The sequence below is a fragment of the Chaetomium tenue genome (genome assembly GCF_020726465.1).
Source record: "Chaetomium tenue strain MPI-SDFR-AT-0079 chromosome Unknown F5144scaffold_1, whole genome shotgun sequence".
NCBI classification, from domain to species: domain Eukaryota; kingdom Fungi; phylum Ascomycota; class Sordariomycetes; order Sordariales; family Chaetomiaceae; genus Chaetomium; species Chaetomium tenue.
The window spans coordinates 2357049-2377869 of NW_027117329.1; the positions used below are offsets into that span (position 1 = coordinate 2357049).

Below are 20821 nucleotides of genomic sequence, written 5' to 3' on the forward strand. Positions count from 1 at the left end.
AGTCCAAGCGGACTCGGTTTACTCCTTATTTTTATTTATTTATTAAATTACGTTTATTTCATGGTTTTATTTTTTCCCTTTTTTTCCTCGGTTTTATTCACTTCTTTATTTCCTTTTGACTTCTTGCTTTCCTTTAGAGTTCGGTCTTTTTTTTTTGTTGCTAGTGGCCGTGGGACTCCATGAGCAGCGCTTCATCTGCAGGGGTTCTTGCGGGGGGTTAGAGCGGGTCCCATGCAGGCACCGGCTTTGAACTCCATCCAGCCACGGCACCTGCAGGTGGCCAGGTTAGTTGTTAGCTAAAGTTACCTGCATTCATGACTTGAGAAATTGTCTCCTGGATTTCGGAACAACAACGGAACAACGCCGCCGGTCGGCGTGTCTTTCTAGATTTCCTTACATGGGATCATAGGTAATTAGGCCGACCACCGCAGGATACAAACAGACAAAGAGCGCCGCCGTCATACGCCATGGCTCTCCCAGAACCCAACGGCGACGGCGATGGTGTTGACGTTGGCGTTGACGTGGGTGTTGAGGTCGATGTTCGCGACACAGGTGATGTGCCTGACGTGGCAGACGCTTTCCTCGATCAGTCGTACCTCACATACATCATCCCCTCCACAACCAAATTCGACCCCGAGGAGGCGCTCCAGCAAGACGGCGGTTCAATAGAGAGCAACATCTCCAGCATCGAGCAACGCGACCAGCTGTTCTTTGGTACGAGGTTCGCAAACTGCTCCTGCTCGAATTTTGCCATTTGCTCATGCGCGAACTGCAGATGAGACCGTCGACGTGTACTTTATTCTTCGTGCGCCCTACTCTGACGACCAGACTCTCCGCTCGCACCTGCGTCGCCTCGTCATTAACCTCGACACCCATATCGTAAACGGCGCCATCACTGACCGAGATGGGGCCGCCCCCGCGTCCGAAACGATCTACAACGGTGCCGTCGAGGATGTGGAGCAAGCTGTTGTGGTTGCGGAAGAGCCCCAGGGAGAGGACGGCCAAAGACATGCTTATGCTGTCTGGAAGTGCCCGGTGTTCTTAAGCCGCCCCAGGATGCGGCTACAGCTGCCGTCTGTTATGTTCACGGGGACCGCGAATCTTAAGATGAACACCGCGGATTCTGGCCAACTTGGCGCACTGGGTGAGGGATACATGCAGAGTTGTATGCCGTCGGGAATGAATGTGCTCGAGTCGTTTGCGAACGATCCGTTTCTGGGTGGCACCGCACCTCGACTATCTGCCCAGAGGGTGTCCAGAGTAGCGCCCCTTACCAAACCAAAAGACGCCCTTCACCGTATAAGCGGACTGCAAAACCTCAAACTGAGGATCTACCCGGTCCTCCACACCCGGGTTCGCTTCTCGCGGCCCAACACCACGCCGCCAAGCGCCTCACTGATCGCGCTCCTCGAAGTCGACTTCACTCCCTATTTTGACTGCGAGGTTGCCCTGGACAAACTCACACTCGGTGTCACAGACGGCACTGTTGAAGACCTCAACAACCAAGACGGGATGACTCTTCCCCTCAGCTGCGTCGCCTACGACCACCTCACCTTCCTCTACAAACTCGCCCCCCAGCAACGCGATATTGTCAGTAAGAACCTCGCCCGCGAACTCATCATCACCATCGAAGTTGTCGTCCTCGTCCGGCCAGACAATGAGCCAAACCCGTGCACACCCCGCCTAGTCATGACCTGGTCCACCGCCCTCGACTTCACGCCTCCCGTCAATCCAGGCTTCGGCCAGCCCAAACCCACCGCCATCCAGCGCGCCCACCGACCCAGTCAGCTCTCCATAAGCGGCGGCGTCGACTCCCAGCCGCTTGTCTCCCCCTCCGTTATCCGGCCCGACGCCCTACCCTCCCTAGAAGCAGCCACCGCCCGGCCACTCGAGACCACCCTCCCCGACTTCGGCATCACCATGACCTTCACAGGCCCAACCCGGCCCGTGCGCCTCGGCGAGGAATTCGTATGGACCGTCTTCGTCGTCAACCGCAGCAAGCCCGACATGCCACCGCCGCCATCAGCGCCCCCCTCGGCCCTAGCCCGCCACGCCGCGGCCGCCGCCTCGCGCAAGCTCATGCTCGTGCCCGTCCCGCGCCGCCGCCGCAACGACCTGCGCGTCATCCGCCCGCCCTCCACCGCCGGGCCGGGCTCCCGGCGCGATCCGCTCATCGCCGACGCCGTGCTCGACGAGACCGTCGTGCACGCCATGCAGCGCAACAGCGTCGTCGACGCCGCCGAGCTCGTGTGCCTGTCCGCCGACGTGCGGGTCGGCCCCCTGGCCCCCAACGCGTGCGCCGTCGCCGAGCTGCGCTTCTTGGCCCTCCGGGAGGGCGTCGTGGGGCTGGATGCTGTGAGGGTGGTGGACCTGGGGAGTCAGGAGCATGCTGATGTGCGGGAGTTGCCGTTGGTTGTTGTTGAAGGTGGGTGACCAGGGGGGACTTAGACGACTGTGATTGAATATTTAGGGGGACATCATGAAAGGGGGGAGGCATGAGTTGTTTGATAATTTCTCTCTTATTGTACACCTATCCAACTACCAAATAAAGCTACTGGAAAATATGCTCCTGATCCTGTCTCTAGCCCACAGTGCTCCATGCCACATTGCTCCCTGCCACCCAGCTATGCCCCTCTCAGTAGGTATCAACATCTAAGCCCAGCGATCCTGTATTCCAACAAACCCCCAAACACCTAGCTAATGATAAGGCACCACTGCGCATGCAAGTGCCCAACACCAAATCCAAAGCAAACAAATCTATCCAGTCATCATAGCAAGTCATCAATATCATCCAGATCTGTCGTATCCCAGCCAAGCCGCTGGTAAATGCTCGCCACGCCGGCATTCCCACCACTCCCACTCCCACTCCCATCCCCACCTCCATTCTCCTCCGCCCCCGCCCCTACATCTCCCGCGCCATCGCTCCCTTCACTACCACCAAACACCTTCCCCACCCCACCCATCTTCCCCCCTCCCCCAGCCCTATTCCCCCCATCCCCCGCCACCCCAAGCGGCAGTCTCGACTTGATAGGCGTGTCATCCACAACATCCATCCGCGCCCTCGCCGACCGCGACATGACCGGCGTCTCGAAGAGCATGCCCAGCCCAGGCGACGACGGAATGTCCCCGCCGGCACCTCCGGAGCGGTCCGCAGGGGCAGGCAGGTTCTTGGCGCGCGGCTGGGCGAGCGCGAACACGGGCGGGGGTGCGGGCGCGGCCTTCCGGGCCATGATGGGTGAGGAGGGGAAGATGCCGGGGCCGCCGGGCGTTTCCTGGACGGGCCGGAGGCCCGTGGCGGGGATGGATGAGGTCGGTCGTACGGGTGTTGCTTGGACGCGGCCGGCCGGTCGGCTGGGCGCGGGGAGTCGGTCGGTGAACTTGCGGGGGAGGGTGGATGCGGGGATGACGGAAGCGCTGGAGGGAGCTGCGTCGAGGAACGGGGTTGGCTGAGACTGGGCCTTGTCGGCTGCGAAGGCGTCTTTGAAACGATTGTTGGCTGGCGTGGCTTTCACTTGTACACCAGGGGTACGAGTCGGTTTTCTCATTTCTGTGGGGGAAGGTCAGTGTCTGTTGGAAAATTGCAAGGGTCGAGAAACTCACTCTTGAGCTGCCCAGCCGATGCCCGCTTCTCGGCTGCTTCGACAATGTCCTTGGCCGCTAGGGTTCGGTTCGGCTTTTTGAGTGCCGAGATAGCATCCTTGAGCTCGGCGTCTACTTGGGCCTTCTTCTGTGCCCTCAGGTCGATCCCACCCAAACTCAGGCTCCTTGAGAACACATTAGATGGCCGCTCCTTGGTCAAGCCAGATTCCGCCCTTGGGACCAGCCCCATTAGTGATGAATCGGTTGCTTCTCGCTTCAACCCCGGTATCACAGTTTGTGTCGCGGACCGCAATAGGGCAATTGTTGCGGCAGGCCCTCGTGAGACGCTGCGTCTGCTCCGCTCAACGGAGAGGGCACGCTCGAGCGTCCTGTCCTTGTCCCGTTTCGGCGCTGGTCGTTTCATTGGGGCGCCGGGCTTCGGTTTCACTGCCGAACTAGGCACCTTTGCTCTGAGGGGGGACTGAGCGACCGGGCCCCCTAGTTTGCGGTTGAGAGAGTCGCAGGGACCTGGAAGGCGGGCTGAGAAACTGTTGATGTGGGTTAGTACATGCGTAAGTGGCAGTGGAATCTCCGATGACTTACAATGGCACAATGATATCCACACAAAAGTCCCTCAGGGGGTCGGAATTGGCCCTTTCTACTTGCTCACCTTCATGGCCCTCCGTTGGCACTTGCGATTCGGCGACCGCCTTGACCTCGTCCGATGTGGTGGACTGCCAGATGCAAAGACGGTCCGCATGCACATCGAGGAGCACTGGCAGATTGTGCCTGTTCCTCTTTTTGGCCGCTGGTTCCTGGCTCTCCTCTCGGGAGGGGGTTTGAGATTCCATTCCAGGGAGCTGGCATTCAGCGCCCTTGGCCAACGCCACAGGCTCGAGAGCCAGAATCTCCAACACCAAGATCATCTGCAGTTGTGTTTCCCTCCTTCGCAGACAGGATACGTGGTATTTATGCTCAGTCGCACTCAAAGCCTTCGCATCATCCCCGCTTGAGCTAGGTTGGTGCGAGGTCCACCATCGCCGGACATGGTCAATCTCACCCGGGTACAGCCCGTCCTTGCCCAACTTCGGCTTTTTGGCCTTTTTCTTCTTGGGCCTTGAGGCGCCGTTTTCCGAGTCTTGGGTAAGCGTCTTCATTTTCGCCACGATCTCAGGAATTGTTTCGCGATACTTCTTGTCAATTATGACGGTGGTCATGACGAGACTCTTTAGAAACTCTACCAGGTCATTCATGTTGAGATTGGAGTCCCAGTCCAAATGGAACGTCGCCCTCGCCTTGGAAAGAGGGCCTTTGGCAAAGTACGCTAACGAGCCCTGTTTTGGTCAGAACGGGTAGTGGACGGCACGTAGAGAAACACAATACCTTTGAATGATACAGGGCTTCCATATACTGAGCTCTGATATTGAGGAAGATATCCTCGGCGTTGGGTTGTGCGAGGGGGTCGATAACGGGTTCTGTTGCTGGTGCGGGGGTATCTAGCATGCTCGATACGGATGGCCCAGGCACAATGGGGGTTTCCTCGCGTTCCATCACCGGGTTTTCCGATTGAACGTCGCCCGCTCCCGATGGCGCTGGGCTTTCTGTTGTCGTTGGCGTGGGCATTGGCTTTGACGGCTCCTTCTCGATGACAGACACTGAGCGTTTCCGAACCAAGGACTGTATCTCTTCGATAGCCAGTCTCCGCCTCTTGTTCTCGTTGTACATCGAAGGCGTGATCACCGGCGTGGCAGCGGCGTGCTCCTGCTTAACAGCCTTGCCGCTCTTCGTCCGCTCCTTACACACAACTGTGGCGCTCTGACCGAGCATCTCGATATCCACCCACGACCCTAATTTGCATAGCACGTATAGCCCACTGCTCTCACGTTCGACAGCATATGCCAGGCGGGTTGTTTCTGAGCGGGCGAGAAGAATATTAGATCCTAGACGGCCCTCAAGATCGAGAATCTTAATTTTGGATTCGAAAAGGCGACTAGCGGGAAAGTCGCCGTGAGGTTGAGAGAGGTCGAGAGCTGACAGCGGCAGGGCCTCGCGAGGTAGAAGCATGAGAGGGTGTAGAATGCGCGGCTTTGCTAGTAGGCTCGAGGGGTGTGGCTAGCAAACTGTGAGTCTTTCTTGCTGCCTCTATTCGGGTCCTTAGGGGCCATTCAAGCACTAGGTTCACATACCTTGAGAACAATTGGCGCCCTCAGGAGACCATCATCGGCGGTCGGAGCGGGGAGGGTTCTCTTGCGCTTGCCGGAGCCGGGACTCGCCGGACCTGGACCCGGACCGGGCAAGCTCTGGCGGCTCTGGGGACGGGTGCGGTTGAACTCTGCATCGTATGCGGATGTATGAATACCGGCGACTGAGGATGGCCTAACGGATGCTCTGCTAGAGGGTCGGCTCGACGGTTTAGCCTCGAATCTATTGTCGAACCGGTTGTCGAAACGATTGTCAAGTCTGCTCCCGGGACGCGACAGGCTCGCACTTTGTCCTACTAAAGAGGACATATCGTAATAAAAACGCCTCTAACCATCAATGATACATTGTAAACAATTGGAAATTCAATCAATGGTTCGGGTTGTCTATGGTCGCCAAGGATAGGAGTGTGGACATGGCCCCCAACATAATCTCTAAATTGTTCAAGCGCGTGTGCGATGTAAGCCACTACACGCTCGGTAAGCTTCTGGCGTCGCGCGTCGCGGAAACCATTAACGCGATCGCGCACAGACCACCTCAACTCCTGGCACATTTCTGCCGGCATGCCGCACCGCCACAACGAAGGCGACAAATGCAACATGGATCGAACCAAGCTGCCAAGGTATATGTGGCGTATTTTTCCATGAAAGCACCACTACCAGCCTTTTGTGGTGGACTATTTCTAAAAGAAAGAGGAAAGATGAAAAAGAATTCAACCGTCCCTCTCGGACACACTTAGTAGAAGGTTCGCCATTTTCATTCCACCATTCGTTCGTTTTATTGGTACGATCAAATTCCACTGTTTCGATGTGGTGCAGCTGATGAACGGGTCCGCAAAAGCGATCGACACTTTTGTCGATTGGGGGGGAATTGACAACTGCATGGTTATCGGGTCTTGCCATGCATGTCGAGCCAAGGCCGCCGTACCGTTCGTAGCATCAATTTAAACGGTCCATTCCTCCAAATGTTGCAGGTTTTGCACAGTGTGAAATCATGTTACTGCACTTAGCTGGCCCATGGTCCCGCTTGAGCTGTGAGGAGAAAGCCACTCACACAGACGATAAGGAGCAGGCTTAGCCAATCGGAAGCATTTCTGCTGTCCCCATCAACCATGGAGCTCGGGCAAGTCTTCGCCACTGTGCTTTCGGATGACCATTCTCTCAAGGACCTTGACAAACTGGCAGCTTTGAGGTGGTCCCTCGAGTCGAAACAACCAAATCAGACGACATTCAATCCGAATCGATTGTACGATTGACAACTGCCGTCCCAAACCCCCTTTACCAACGCCCATGGCCGAGTTATATCGATCCAACAATCAATGCAGCTCGGTTTCCCAGAGCAGCGGGTGATTTTGCTCGCATTGTTTTGCCGGCTCATCATCGTGCACACCCGCCTCAACGGGCAGCACTGACCTCCGGCCATCATCAATATCGGTCTCCCGGCCCTCTTCGGAGCCCCACCCATAATCATCTGTGCTTGCGCCGGCAGCCCCGCCTTGAGATTCCTCGACGTCGACTGTATTTTATTACCAATAAGTAGTCTCCCGGTCGAGGAATGGCGAGCGAACCTTCTCCCCGCACCGTGCGCTTCTCAGCACACGACGACGACGGACATGCCCGGCCAGACAAGATTAAGAGTGGACGCCCGTCAACAATAATACCCGATTCGGAGAATGCAATGGCATCGGGGAACGGGGACATCCACCTAAGCCCTCGTTTGATCGACCAGCAAGATGACCTCGGGGCACACGGCCGATACGTTGAGGTGGCCCATCCCGCCAGCGTGCAGCCGCACTCGTCCGGCGCCTTATCGAATGGCGCGAGCACCCGCCAGCGTAGCACCGCCGAAACCGCCTCGTACACCAACGGGACGGCACCTCGGCCGCAACGTCCCACCGGGCCTGCCAGGACCCCTTCCAACACCTATCAACCCTACACGCAGCGGCGGCCCAACCAGCCTGGCACTGCCTCCTTCGGCAACAATGGCGGACTTCACATCAAGGACGTCTCGAGGCCACGCCCGGTCGGGACCTCGACGTTCCGCGCACAAGAGCGAGAATACGTGCGGAGGCTGCGCCAGCAAGATCACAACAACGACTACTTCGACGCATATGGCTCGGTGGAACAGTACGACTCGGACTCGGAAGGCGAGACCCCCTCATCCGAGGGACCGTTCGATACATATGACGACGCACACATCATGTTCGTCAATAATGAGGAGAACCAGATTACCGAGGAGGATTTGCAGGATTCCGGCAGCCGCGAGAGATTAGAATGGCACGGGATGCTGGAATCAGTCCTGACGGGCGATGTTGTTAGGCAGGAGAAAAAGCGACTCATTGGTTCCGCTGACGAAGACTTCGGCAAGAGCGCACACAAGGCCGAGCTCTGGCTGGGGATTCGCGCCCGGGTCTGTGGGAGACACTTGCCAGTTCAGCGGCGGATGCTGGAAGAGGCCCGCGCTTCGCTTGACCGCTCCGTGAACGATGTCATCAACTTCTCCATTGCCGGCGAGAGTGAGGCCGGAAAGCCTCCTATCGAACAGGTCCGAGACGCCATCGAGAAAATCGAAAAGATTGAAGCCCTTTACCCCTCCGGCACTGGGCTAGTTGCGGCTCTCAAACCCGCAATGTACATGGCATACCAGGAAACTTGCGATGCCGTCATCTCATGGCATAACGTTAACGAGATGATCAACATCGAACTTTCTATTCTAAAGAAATGGGTGGGCAACGACGACCTGGATTTCCAGCGATCCGGGGAAAATTCCGGCCGACTCAACGACGAAACCTCCTTTTTGGACAGGCTCATGAAGGAGGAGGGCCTGAAATCGCTGCATGCAGATGACGGCGGTGAAAAACACCTCAGCAAGAAGAGCATGCTCGACAGCATCTCCATGGTCATCACCAAAGCCAAGGACACCCTGATCCAGAACGCCGAAGCGTTTCAAAAACGCCACCTACCACCCTACATTGAAGAGCTGCTCACGCTGATCAGCTTCCCGTCCCGCCTCATCGAAGAGATCATCAAGGTGCGACTAGCCTACGCCAAGAAAATGAAGGAGTCAGCGCAGCAAAATCCCATGATGCAGGACCAAATGATCTCTCAATTCCAGGTCCTGCTAAAGTTAGCAATCAAGATCAAATCCGAGTACACGACCATCTCACAACCTGAGCCCGGATGGGACCTACCCCCGTGCATCGACGAGGACTTTGACCGCGTCATTTTGGATGCTCTCAAGTACTATTTCAAGATGTTGAACTGGAAGCTGAGTGGCAACAAGAATACCTTCAAAGAAGCGGAGTTGCTATTTCAGGAGTGGGGGTTCGGTAACGAGATTGGAAGTCACCTAACGCACGGAGATGTCGAGGTTGCTGAGCAGTTTAGCTCCCTTACCTACAAGGCGCTTGGCCGGTTGAACCAGACCTTCGAGAAGGAGCTCCAGAGGAGACCCAAGGAAAGCGTATCAGAGATGACCAAACGTTACAAGCAGATCCTGGATTCCGTCCGCGTGCGGCAACGTATGCTCCAGAGATTCTCGAGGATGCTCAGCGACAACTACGAAAACGCCTGCGACTTCACTGTTGCCTTCAGCCCCGATAAGGTCCAAGAGCTTTTCGACCGCCTTGTAGAATCGGGCCATTTCCAGATCCTCACTGGAAGTCCCGAGCACGAGAACGTCATCATCATTGCCTCGCCTAGCCTCCACGGCCGCAGCGCCGACATACAACTTCTGATGAGCACTTTCTCCTACGAAACAATCACCGAAGATCCCTCCGATCCCTACCTACTCATCATAAGGGCTGAAGCACCGCCCACTTGGTTTGGAGCAAAGCTCCACCTATCGGTCCGAGACGAGCCGCTGGACATCAAGCTTGGGCACATGAGGCTTATCGCCGGCGGCTCCCAGGCACCGCTGATGAATGCAAGGAAAGCGTTCCTCGACAGCATAGACATGCAAATCGATCTTGTTGTTGAGCAGAGGTCGAGTCTCCAGAAGGTGAACATCCGGCTCATGGAGATTCGAAAGGTTGCCTTCAAGCTATCAAATGCATTCATGGACAGTGTCGAGACCATCCGCCGCCAGACGCGGGGCCTCAACTGCCAGGAACTGATCCAAACATGCTTCATATTCGCCACTGAATTCGGTCAGCGCTCGCTGCTGTACATGGACAACAACAGGCGGACCATGAACAACATGAAACTCACCAAACTTGCGCTAGACTGGGTGAGCTTTATCTGCGATGATTGCATCTCCTCCGACCGCAAGACATTCCGCTGGACTGTACAAGCCCTCGAATTCGCCATGGGGATGACCAGGGGTAAACATATCCTGACCCTTGGTGACGATGAGTACGCCAAATTGCGGGCGAAGGTGGCCGGGTGCATGGCGCTCTTGATCTCACACTTCGACATCATGGGCGCCAGGTCCAGTATTGCCGCACAGGCCGAGAAAGCGCGGACGGAGGCCCTTATGAACCAACTGAAACGGCTTAACAAGGGGCAAGGCGCAGACGACGCGACCGCCGCCAAGTACGTCGAGGAGCACCGTCTCGAGGAGCTAGCTAAGATCGACGATCTCAGGAGGCAGATTCTCTCAGAGCGGTCAGCCATGGGCCGTGTGTTAGAAATCTCCAACGAGGTCGATCGTTCGCTCGCTTGGCTCTCATCGACGGCTACCAACTTCACCATGAGGTGGCAGCAAGGCCAGTTTGTCGGCGGTGGCACATTTGGCACCGTCTACGCCGCCATGAACCTTGACACGGGCCAGCTGATGGCTGTAAAGGAGATTCGCCTGCAGGACCCCAAGTTAATTCCGAGCATCGCGGGTCAAATTAGGGAAGAGATGCGCGTCTTGGAAACGGTTGACCATCCGAACGTCGTGTCTTATTATGGCATTGAAGTCCATCGAGACCGTGTCTACATGTTTATGGAGTTCTGTTCCGGCGGCTCGCTCGCCAACCTGTTGGAGCATGGCCGCATCGAGGATGAGCAGGTCATCATGGTTTATGCGCTACAGCTGCTCGAAGGCCTGGCCTACCTGCACGAGATATCTATTGCGCACCGCGACATTAAACCAGAGAGTAAGCGCTGCATGCATTTCTTTGTTTTTCACGGGTTGAAGCATGATCGGCGTGCTGACACGGTTTTCTAGACATTCTCCTCGATCACAACGGCATCATAAAGTACGTCGACTTCGGCGCGGCGAAGCTCATCGCCCGGCAGGGCCGCACACTAGTGCAAGACATCACCAGCACCAAGGCCAACAAGTCAATGACAGGCACGCCCATGTACATGTCTCCCGAGGTCATCAAGGGCGACAACGACGGTCACTATGGCGCCGTCGACATCTGGTCGCTGGGCTGCGTCATCCTTGAGATGGCAACGGGCCGGCGGCCCTGGGCCAACCTTGACAACGAGTGGGCCATCATGTATAACATCGCGCAGGGCAACCCGCCCCAACTGCCCTCGCCAGACCAGCTCAGCCCGCAGGGCATTGACTTCCTCAAGCGCTGCTTCAACCCCGACGCCAAGAAACGCGACACAGCCGTCGACCTACTACAGCACGAGTGGATCATGACAATTAGAAATCGCGTCGTCGAGCCCTCCACGCCGAACAGCGATACTAGCGGGTCGATGCAAAACACGCCGAGCACGCTCACATCATCCATGCGGGCTACTTTTGTGGGCGAGAGTTTCTGAACTATGTAAATACTAGGTTAGGTCGGGCTGGGGTTCGGGTCAGGTCAGGTCAGGTTGGGTTAGGCTTAACTGGTGGGGAAAGGGCGGGATCAGGTTGTCAGTCGGCTTGGTGGCTTGGGTGTTTGGCGGTTTCTCTTTTCTGGTCTCGACTTGGTCCCGCACTACTATCACTTAACTCACGGTTCCTCGTTTCATCTCTGGGAGCTTTTCTCTCTTCCCTGCCTTCCTCTCTCTCTTCCTCTTTTCCCCCGTCAGGTACGGCTCGACCACATGTGGCATCTAGTTTAATGTTTGACCGGTCGTATTCAGATTGACATCTGAGGTGTAATAACGAGACACGTGTTTACATTTTGACCTCATGTTTACTTACTGTCTCCTTTTCTCTATCGACTACCGGGTGATCGATCAAAATCGACGTGCTGTTTCCTTGAGTCGAATTATTCTATATAATATCTCATTTATTTTCACTCTGAGCGGTGGGAAGTCTGGTCTGGCGGGCTCACCAGAATATGGATGATACATTTTCCCCTCATTAACATACCATGCGACGGAATGAACTCCGCGACCAGTGGCGTCATTTAACTTAGGTGATATCCAGGTATCCTCATGGCGAAGCTATTCACAGACTTGGCCAAGGTTCCATTTATCCTTTTCCAAGCCAGGGGGGCACCTAGTAGAAGCCACAAACCAAAAACGCTGTAATTCAACTCGCGCCATCGTCAAAGTGCGCTCGGATAACTACTATCCATCCATTATTAGCCATCACATCACCCACACCATTTTACCCGGCGGTAACTAACTAGCCCCCGATGGCGTCAACCATGACCTACCGAACCGCACCCATGGAATCGGAACGGAGTCGGATTTATTTTAATTGATTTGATTGAAAGGAGGGGCGCGCGCCAACGGGGATGAAACGTGGACGGCAGCGGGACGAGCCGGTGCTGAAGCAACCCTACCGCCGATCCCCCCAAAGCCTCAAAAGCACGCACACCGCGCACGCCCCTTATATCAAACCGTCTTATACATACCCAGATCGTCGGGAATCCACCAACAACACGCTCATTCCATTCCTCTGATCCACCACCGCGAGTCTTCCACGTGGGCAGAGCAAGGCAAGGCACAGGCTGTGACAATGATTGTCGCGCAATCAGATATGGTATGTTGACTCGCATAGCGTAGGTAGTGACAGATAGGCGGCCGGGCCAAACATAAGAGTTTCCAAGCCACCTTCGCACTCGCATGGCGCCTGAAACGCGGTATCATGGATACTATACAACACAATGTTCTCCGATCCTGTTTCTCTTCCTTCCCTTCCCTGGGCTGGTCCCGTCCGTATATCCAAGTGTCCTATCCTAGCCGACAACTAAAGCCAAAACTGAATCAACTCAGATTGGCCCGATGCCAGATTACCGTCAGTCATTTCACACTCCTCTCCACCGAGCGTCTTATCTTGGTGTCCCTGCCTTAACCGCCGCCATGACGCCCATTAAACCATGCCGCTGACGCCGTATTTCAACGGGCTAGAAAGGGGGAACAAAAAGGTGAGGTGTGGTCGGATGTATTGCAAGGGATGCTCCTCGCTTGACTTCTTGTCCGGTAGTTCCCTGCCCCCTATGAAGGGGTATATCCGAAGAAGAGGCGGGGGGAACGCACCCTTCACCCTTCTGCAAAAGCAACCCTCAAACCCTTGTGCCCATTTATCGTTACAATTAAGGAAAAGTGATCTTCGTCTTGCGTTTGCCGGTGATGTGTTGTTGATGCGCCTTTTCGTGAAACCGTAGCCACGTGTACAAGCCTAAAAAATCATGCCTCCCCAAGTCACATATTTTAGAGAAGAAATAGCCGATCCAAAAAAAAAAAAAAAAAGAGAAAAGAAAAATAAAAAAGGAAATAGAAAAAATGAGCGGTTTCCTGGCGTTTCAAGCCAAGGGCACAAATTCGAACAAGTTGGTGCAGATGCAGAAAGAAAAGTGCGAAATCGGAATGCTGTTGGTACACTGCAGCTTCCCACGTTTATGGGGAAGCGCAAGGGCGAGGAGGTCCAGGCGTTTTAAAGGGGGCCTTGTGTGTTGGGAGGCATTATTATGATTTGTCCGGGTTGAAGTCCTGAGGAGTGACATTCTGGGCAAACTGAAACTGCTTCGACCTTGGAGGCACGACAGGTGAGGACCGGGCCGAGGTCTCGGTTGGATATGAATCCGGGAAGTGATACTCCGTTTGCCCTGCGCTTGTGCCAAAGAAACTAGCATACGCGGGACCCATCGTGGGCGGGAACGAGGGCGTCACTGGCTGACTTGCCACATAACCCGGAAGTTGGGGCGCCATCGAAAACTCTAGCTCGGATCCGCCGTGGCTACAAAGACTTGGTGTCGGCAATGGTTCGTCCTGCGGCACGTAGTTCCATGAAGGTTCGATCGGAACCGGGAAGTAGCCTTCACGAAAACCCATGTGCAACCCTGGCGTCCCCGGAGGCGAATTGATATGTTCGATATTGTGGTTGTTATTGTTGTTGTAAAGTGAAACTCCGCCTAACGCCCCCAAGGAGCTGAACGGGTAGCCTTGTTCGTCATCTGAAGCCTGTGGTCCTACGGCGCAGTCTCCCATGCCCGAGCTGAGAATCCTCTCGGGGCTCATTGGAGACATAGCATTGTTCAGTGATGGCATGGCTGGAGCCTGCGCCTCTGGGAGGCTCTGAAGAAGCACCTCTCTGTTGCGATCCATGGGGAAGGGCGATCGAGGGCCGCCTGGTCCCATGAAGGACTTTTGGACACGGCCGCGGAGGCTACCTGTTGCCGAAGAAACTCGTCTCATAGGGCTCACCGTGTCCGCCCGTCTCGGCATCTCAATACCCGTCTTTGGTCCTGGCCCCCCCCTCAGCGACGACAGGCCGAGCGGTGCTGGCCGCCTGCTCTTTCTGCGACCGGCGATATCGGCGGGTGGGGGTGGAGACTTGAATCGCAGGTCCGACACCGTGGATGGCGACGAGCCTGCCATTGAGTCGGGCGACACAACTTCGGATTGCGCGAGGCTCTCCACTGAAGCTTGGTGCCTTAGGAGGGGGTTGTCTGCATTGATGGGCGCATTTGAGGCTATCATTTCAGACGAAAACTGGGAAACCGATGGGAGCGCAAAGTAATCGGGGGCGGCAAACGGACTGAACGCGCCTGCGTCGTCGATTGCCATACCGTTTTGAGGAACTAATGCATCGAAATCGGGGCGAGATAGTCCGTCAACCGCGGTTGTGGCTGTGAGCCGAAAAGGGAAGGTAGTTGTGGTTGGTTGGAATTCATGTTGTCCGGATGGGCTCTCGCAAGCTGAGGCAGTAGGTACAGAAGCTAGAGTAATCGTATCGATAGGTTCGGTCTTGAGCTGGACGTAATCGTTGTGGACCGTGTCGTCGTGTTGTCCGAATGTGGCGGTGGACAAGGTTTCGGATTGGTCCTGGTTGCTGTCGGGGTAGAACTTGCCGGCCAATTCCTGATCCTGATCTCCGGTGGATTCGGCATCGGAAGCCGCTCGTTCCCTTGCTTGCTGAGCCTCAAACTCGGCCGTCTTCTTGATCTGCTTCTCCTTGGCTCGGCGGTTTTGGAACCAGTTCTGCCACGACGCGTTAGCAAACCAACACTCGGCTCGGAGCAAGTCTCTCGCGCGACATACATTTATCCTCGGCACCTCGACGCCCATCTGCTCGGCTAGTTCCCGCTTGGTGCTGCTACTCGGCTTCTGGTTCTTTGAGAACTCGCGTTCCAACAACTCCACCTCGTCCTTTGCGAGCCTTGGCTTGGGTTCTGCGGGCTTTGAGAGATGCATGTTACCCTGGCCCATCAGCGCTGCTGCCCGGTGCTGCTGTTGGTAGTACACCATCAACGGGTTCCAGTATGGATACTGCGCGTCTTGCGGATGCGCCTGCTGGTGACCGGTGTAGGGCTGCATGGTCAGGCCGGCATAGCGGCGGCGGTAAGGGTCCATGTAGTCCATATCCATCGTGACTATGGTTGGTGTTGGAGCTGCCCCGTCGCAAGGGCACTCCGTTAATCGCCTAGTCGCGAGCTTGGAGCGGGTGCTGCTGGAACAGACACCACCGTGATTCTGTTCTTGGGTAGTGGTGATAAAAGGCGAGAGAGATGAGGCGAGATAGTTTTCTTCCGCGCCAAGGTCTTGAAGGGCGGATACCTAGTGTCGTTGGCGTGCGCCAGAGGAGTGACTGAGGGATCGGTGGGATGGGGGACGGCAGCCGCCGATGTCAGGACGCGAACGGGAGATGTTATGGCAGATGGCAGATGGCAAGTCAAAAGAAAGTGTGGGTCCGCATCAGGAGATCCAAGCCAAGAAGAGGATGGGATGGGCCACCTGCCGGGAGTTTAACCAGTTTAAGAGAGAACGATGGGCCCTGGCGAGGAGGGCGGGGGCGGCGAAAAAAAAGAGTGTGTGGTTTGCCAGTCACCCAGTGCCAGACAGCCCAGAGTGTGACGGGTAGTGGTGGGTGGTGGGTGGTGAAGGCGGCAGAGGGCGAGATGCAGGCAAGAGCTGACAAGGTCTTTCCCGTGTGTGTTTCTGCGTTGGTGAGGTATCAGGTCATGGCAGGAGAGGACGAGGACAGGGGAGAAACAGTGGGTGGTGTGGGGAGGGCCGCTGTTGTGCAGGACAGGGGGGAGATGGGGGGGGGCGCACCTTCCATCTGCACCCGGCCTCCTGCACAACTTTCTGCCCGGTGCGGTGTAGGCGCGATCCATTACCACAGTACCGACACAGCACGGTGCCGCGGGCGCGGCGTGTCGCCAGGGCAAGGGTGTTAGTGGTGTGTTCACCAGAACACACAGTGGGCGAACGATCCTCGACAGGGGTCGTCCGGTGCCAAGCGCAGGGGGCGAGAAAGGGGAGGAACCGAAGCAACCTGAGATACCTCCAGGTACGTATCTGCGAATTCTGAGGGCTGGGGCGGTACCAGCTGAGCTGCAGGTGGAGCAATCTCCATCGCCCAGTTGCTGGGATGTGGTGCACATGTCGCTGTTCGGTGCCAGCGAAAGCCATGACAGGACCCTACCCATCTTACATGAAGATTACTCACTTGAAGTAAGTACCTAAGGTACCTACAGAGGTGGCGGGAGGTGATGGTAGGTGTTAAGTCTATGTGGACCGAAATGGTAGGTAAGAGGAGACGGAATTAGCTCCCTACCTACCATGTAGACTGGTGAACTGAGCTGTGTGCGGTAGTTATCTTGGAACATCGCCCTCTCGAGGAAACAGAGGGACGCGGCTGGCATGCTCGTCGACACCGTCATGCTCTGTCTGCTTCGCCCGCCTTGCCGAGCTCCCCGCCTTGACATCAGACCAGGGGCACAGAGCGGAGATGATGCAGCGCACCTGCATGGCACAAGATCCAACAGCGGGCCCGGTGCCACCTTGCCTTATGCTTCGTAACCCAAGGGCCGCCGCAGTGGGGAGTGAACTCCCGTCTTCTCGAACCTCAAGGATCCGTTGAAATGGGAAATGGAGGAGTCGACGGAAAGGGGTCCCGGAGCCGGCAAACACTGTGCCCCGGGCCCAGACCCGCCAACCAAGCCGAGAAATACCGACTCTGTCAACAATTTAAAATGGCGCAAAAGGCCAAAAGAAAACTTGTACTTCGTAGCTTCCCAACATGTCCACAGGGTAATTGGACTGTTCGGAAATCGGCCCAAGTTGGTAAAGCCTCGCGACGGTTGTGATGGAAAACACAGAACCTAGGCCTCAGGTCTGAGCTGTTTCCGGAGACTTTTGCTTGCCAGTCGATGGGGACAGTGACCCAGGGTGTTTGGACCCCACATTCAGAAAGAAGAAGGGAAAGCGCTAACTGTGCGGGCACAGTGGACACGGATGGCGGCCTGTGAGATGAGGCCTCGGGCCCCAATGCCCCTGCCGTCCCTGGCAGACTCCCAGGCGAGTCAACCGCATCGGGAGATTCGTTCTCCAATGCTCACGCACCGGCCACCTTCCCGATGCCTGTTTCTAACCAATGACTTTTCTCCAAGAAGAAACATAATCGTCCCATGGAGCATGCGCACTGTCCCCTTTACGACTCCTCTTTTTCAACAGCACTGCCTGCCCGCCAGCAGACCGCCTTCTCGGCCGGGACTACAGTTGCCGGATCACCAGCGCAACCCTCGAGAACGTCTTGGCTGTGCCGGTCTCATCGCAGCCGTGTCTCGGGCGACGACGAACCGCATCTCCCTCTCAAGCACCCGACCGGCAACCTCCGCAATGGCCCGGAACACGTTCTGCCTTCCGCTCCTCCTGCGCAGAAAGGCCCGATCCGGAGCCAAAACCGTTGCGCCGACCAGCGGGTGCTAGACATCGTAAAATCCGACCTAAATGCCATCGCGGAACAAAAGACCTTCCTTCTTTAGGTAGGTACTTTGCTACAAGGACTCGGGAATCCCGCAGATGCTATGTTCGTTTGGACATACGGTGCACTTTCAAACCTGCAGTCGTCCCACTCGCACCAGCCTGAGAAGTGTCGAAGGCGACCCCGTCAAAGCTGTATAATTTCCTGGCCGAAAACCATCGTGGGGTCGGCCCCAGCCGAGTCCGGACGTCTCGCCCGCGGCTTTTTCCCGACTGGCGGGGTCCCTGGTTTTCTTTGCGTTCCTCACTGTGGGCCGCTCTCGCTTAGCAGGGCGCCTGATTCGCGCCGCCGCCAGGGTTTGGTCTCCCCCCTGGTGGTTTGCTTCCCAGAAGAACGTCCATCAGTACCATTCTAACCAATCTGTGAGAGGAGTCTGACTCCAAGAGATCTCACCTTCATCCGCATCACCAAACGATGAGTCTCGCCTCTTGCGCAACGGTACTCGAAATTCGGAAAAGGCTGTGGCGGTACAAAGCCATGAAAGTGTCCGCTCGGTTTGCTGGCCTCGCCGTGAGTTTCACATCACCGAGACACTCGAGAAATTGCAATGTTCTCTCTTGCGTGCGCTCTGTTTGTGGTAGCATATCGAAATATCATGGGACAAGCCCACAGAGTGACACAGCGTCCGCATGCCCCGCGTTGCTATTTATGGACCGCCCTCCTTTTGATGTGTAGGGGTCAATTCCACCCCCCGGAAGACGCGGGTGATTGGGGGACGGGATCAGCAAGACGCAGAGACGCGGCATCGCAGTGCCAGCACAGAGGCTCGACCGTCGACAGCGCAACTGCTGAGCTCGCTGGAGCACCGGTCAGCCCGCATCTCACGGTTGCGATGCGGGGGCTCAAGCATTGAGATGTCCCGAGGGCGGGAGAAGGCCGTTTCTTGGCTCGCTCGAGTGCGGCTGTTCCAGCTTGCTAGGTACGGCAGCAACGTACGGAACTTCTCTCTCAATTGGTGCATGGCAACACATCCAGGCCAGAGCGCTTTCCTCTCCCTGCTGTCACCTGTCGCTGACCGCTAGGGACCGATTCCGGGACGTTCGAAAGCGGGCGCCAAGTGCCCCAATCAGACTCGTACCAGCCACTTTACGAACTACGCAGGGAACCACCACATCCTTTTTCTCTTCGTGTTAGTTCTCGCAATCGGCTTCGGTTTCTCGTCGTCGACGGCGAGATCTCAATTGTGGTCGACTGGGATGGGCGAGCGAGTGGGTCAGCATGGCCAGCCATTTCCCGCCGCCGATCGCCTCAACGCCGCTCAAGAGCGGTCGATCACGCCGATCCTCCAAACCTTATATTACACAGCAGATCTGTGATATCATCACCTATGTTGGTAAGGCAGCCAGTGGTTATTCGTAGCCCAGCTGCCTCTCGCTGCGCGGCCAAGGGTAACTGACTGTATGTACATCCAATGAGTCAGGTCGTTCAGCAAAGGCGACCCAACTCGACGGGACGCCTTGTGTGAACGAGGAAACCCTCGCTTCCCCACTGGTTACCAACTTCGTAGCCAACACTAGCCCGCATGCCAAGGATGCTGCAGCCACGCGAGCATGCTCGGTCCCGGAGCGTTACTTGACACACCTCAAGGCGAGTTTCGAAAGGTGCCTGGGGTTTACGACGTTTGGGTGATGGATTCAGGTTGTTCTTAAAGCAGACTTCCCTCGATCCCACCAGCGTTCGCCAGCCTGGGCCGGCACGCTCATTGGGCAGCATACGATGCCCAGATTGTATTTTTTATTTTTTATTTTTTGCAGCAGAGGCTGGATCTTTAGCCCCCCACCAAATGCTAGCACGGGGTCAGTTGACGTTTCACAGGCGAGGAACCTCTTCCTGATGGTAAGGCAGTGCTAGCTGGGGACGAGACGAACAAGCCGTTTTTTACGACTAGCTTCTGACAGGGCTGGTTAGTGGTGCCGCTCACAAGAAGTTCTCCCCCCGCGGCACCGACACCGGTGGGCAGATGCGGGAGGGCTTGGCCCTCAAGCCGCAGTTTGTCGACCTCAAGACCGGGCGTCAAGCCCTGATGATGCATGGTGAGCCGGGAGCTGACCAGCATGAATCCCGAGTGCAACCTCACCACGGGGAGCCAACGAGCCGGAGTCTTCTCATTGACGTTCCATCTCCTCTTTCACATTTTAGCTGACGGCAATTGGTGCATCGTCCAGTGACAAAAATCGCCAGCAAGCGCGCGCTCAGCAGAATTTCGTGGACCCATTGCTTTGCAGAAGGAGAAGGAAAGGGAGATTAATCTCCCGTTCTGGTCCCACCGGCCACGTGTTTACGGAGGGAGCCTTGCCTCCCCAGACCCCTGTTCGTCGACTTGCAGCGCAGTGTGCCGCGTATCCGCAGCGTGGGAGGTACCTCGGGGTACTTCTCTTTCAAGGAGGTACCGACACGCCAGACATCCCTGCAGCGAATCCGCACAGATCTTTCTCCGAGCGGCGCTATCTGCAGGACCCCTTTGCGGGTTGTTGTACTTGGTAGGGGAATTATGTACAACCACACAGACACGGCAACGAGCAGAGACGCCAAACGCGGAGTGAGATACCCTGGGGTTGAAATCCTTCTCCTATCAAACGCTGGTTCTTCTCCACGCGAAATATCCCCCTCGAACAGACCTCGGGGGGGGGGGGGGTTGTCGAACCCGGAATGCAAGCCGATGGGAGGGAGGTAGCATAACGCGGGGGGGCAATTAATCATTAATTATTTTATTTTAATCCCTTGGCTTTAAGCCTCATCGCAAGCCAACCTCACAACTTCAGGACAAGGAGAGCTGATATCCAATCACGATATCAGTGCATCCAAAGCCTGCCTTTCTAACAAGGAGGAATTCGCGATAACTCGGTAGTTAGTTGCGAGCCAATGGTGGCTGAGATGAAGTTACCCTGCGCGCTAATCTCGCTTCATCTTCTCTCAATGCCCCCGTTCGCGGGGCTGAATTGTGGCTGCGGCT

The 20821-nt window shown here is 56.2% G+C and overlaps 5 protein-coding genes across 5 annotated transcripts; 3 read left to right on the forward strand and 2 right to left on the reverse strand.

The window, feature by feature from the left end:
- The first annotated feature begins 261 nt into the window (after nucleotides 1–261).
- Nucleotides 262–2501, forward strand: F5144DRAFT_555035 (TRAPP trafficking subunit Trs65-domain-containing protein). Its single transcript, XM_066787877.1, has 2 exons — nucleotides 262–714; nucleotides 776–2501. Exons 1-2 carry the CDS (start codon nucleotides 468–470, stop codon nucleotides 2431–2433), a joined length of 1905 nt encoding a protein of 634 aa, XP_066648305.1. The 5' UTR covers nucleotides 262–467; the 3' UTR covers nucleotides 2434–2501.
- Nucleotides 2502–2534: 33 nt separating this feature from the next.
- F5144DRAFT_636422 (DNA replication regulator SLD3-domain-containing protein) lies at nucleotides 2535–6796 on the reverse strand (the record flags this gene model as incomplete). Its single annotated transcript, XM_066792632.1, has 6 exons — nucleotides 2535–3547; nucleotides 3601–4127; nucleotides 4183–4913; nucleotides 4963–5691; nucleotides 5766–6076; nucleotides 6784–6796. 6 exons carry the CDS (start codon nucleotides 6794–6796, stop codon nucleotides 2769–2771), a joined length of 3090 nt encoding a protein of 1029 aa, XP_066648306.1. The 3' UTR covers nucleotides 2535–2768.
- Nucleotides 6797–7243: 447 nt separating this feature from the next.
- On the forward strand, nucleotides 7244–11659 carry F5144DRAFT_30674 (uncharacterized protein). The gene is made up of 2 exons (XM_066783928.1): nucleotides 7244–10861; nucleotides 10933–11659. Exons 1-2 carry the CDS (start codon nucleotides 7333–7335, stop codon nucleotides 11478–11480), a joined length of 4077 nt encoding a protein of 1358 aa, XP_066648307.1. The 5' UTR covers nucleotides 7244–7332; the 3' UTR covers nucleotides 11481–11659.
- Nucleotides 11660–13414: 1755 nt separating this feature from the next.
- On the reverse strand, nucleotides 13415–15660 carry F5144DRAFT_30713 (uncharacterized protein). Its single transcript, XM_066783933.1, has 2 exons — nucleotides 15141–15660; nucleotides 13415–15080 (listed from the first exon to the last, which is right to left on the reverse strand). Exons 1-2 carry the CDS (start codon nucleotides 15465–15467, stop codon nucleotides 13566–13568), a joined length of 1842 nt encoding a protein of 613 aa, XP_066648308.1. The 5' UTR covers nucleotides 15468–15660; the 3' UTR covers nucleotides 13415–13565.
- Nucleotides 15661–19727: 4067 nt separating this feature from the next.
- Nucleotides 19728–20062, forward strand: F5144DRAFT_30738 (uncharacterized protein). The gene has a single exon (XM_066783936.1). The coding sequence runs from the start codon at nucleotides 19829–19831 to the stop codon at nucleotides 20009–20011; it is 183 nt and encodes a 60-aa protein (XP_066648309.1). The 5' UTR covers nucleotides 19728–19828; the 3' UTR covers nucleotides 20012–20062.
- The last annotated feature ends 759 nt before the right edge of the window (nucleotides 20063–20821 follow it).

Bases quoted from the DNA above. Each gene is read 5' to 3' on its own strand.
- F5144DRAFT_555035 (XM_066787877.1), top strand. From the start codon at position 468: ATGGCTCTCCCAGAACCCAACGGCGACGGCGATGGTGTTGACGTTGGC. The intron at 715-775 runs GTACGAGGTTCG...CGCGAACTGCAG, and splicing joins ACGCGACCAGCTGTTCTTTG to ATGAGACCGTCGACGTGTAC.
- F5144DRAFT_30674 (XM_066783928.1), top strand. From the start codon at position 7,333: ATGGCGAGCGAACCTTCTCCCCGCACCGTGCGCTTCTCAGCACACGAC. The intron at 10,862-10,932 runs GTAAGCGCTGCA...ACGGTTTTCTAG, and splicing joins CCGCGACATTAAACCAGAGA to ACATTCTCCTCGATCACAAC.
- F5144DRAFT_30713 (XM_066783933.1), bottom strand. From the start codon at position 15,467: ATGGATATGGACTACATGGACCCTTACCGCCGCCGCTATGCCGGCCTG. The intron at 15,081-15,140 runs GTATGTCGCGCG...GCGTCGTGGCAG, and splicing joins TCGAGGTGCCGAGGATAAAT to AACTGGTTCCAAAACCGCCG.
- F5144DRAFT_30738 (XM_066783936.1), top strand. From the start codon at position 19,829: ATGCGGGAGGGCTTGGCCCTCAAGCCGCAGTTTGTCGACCTCAAGACC.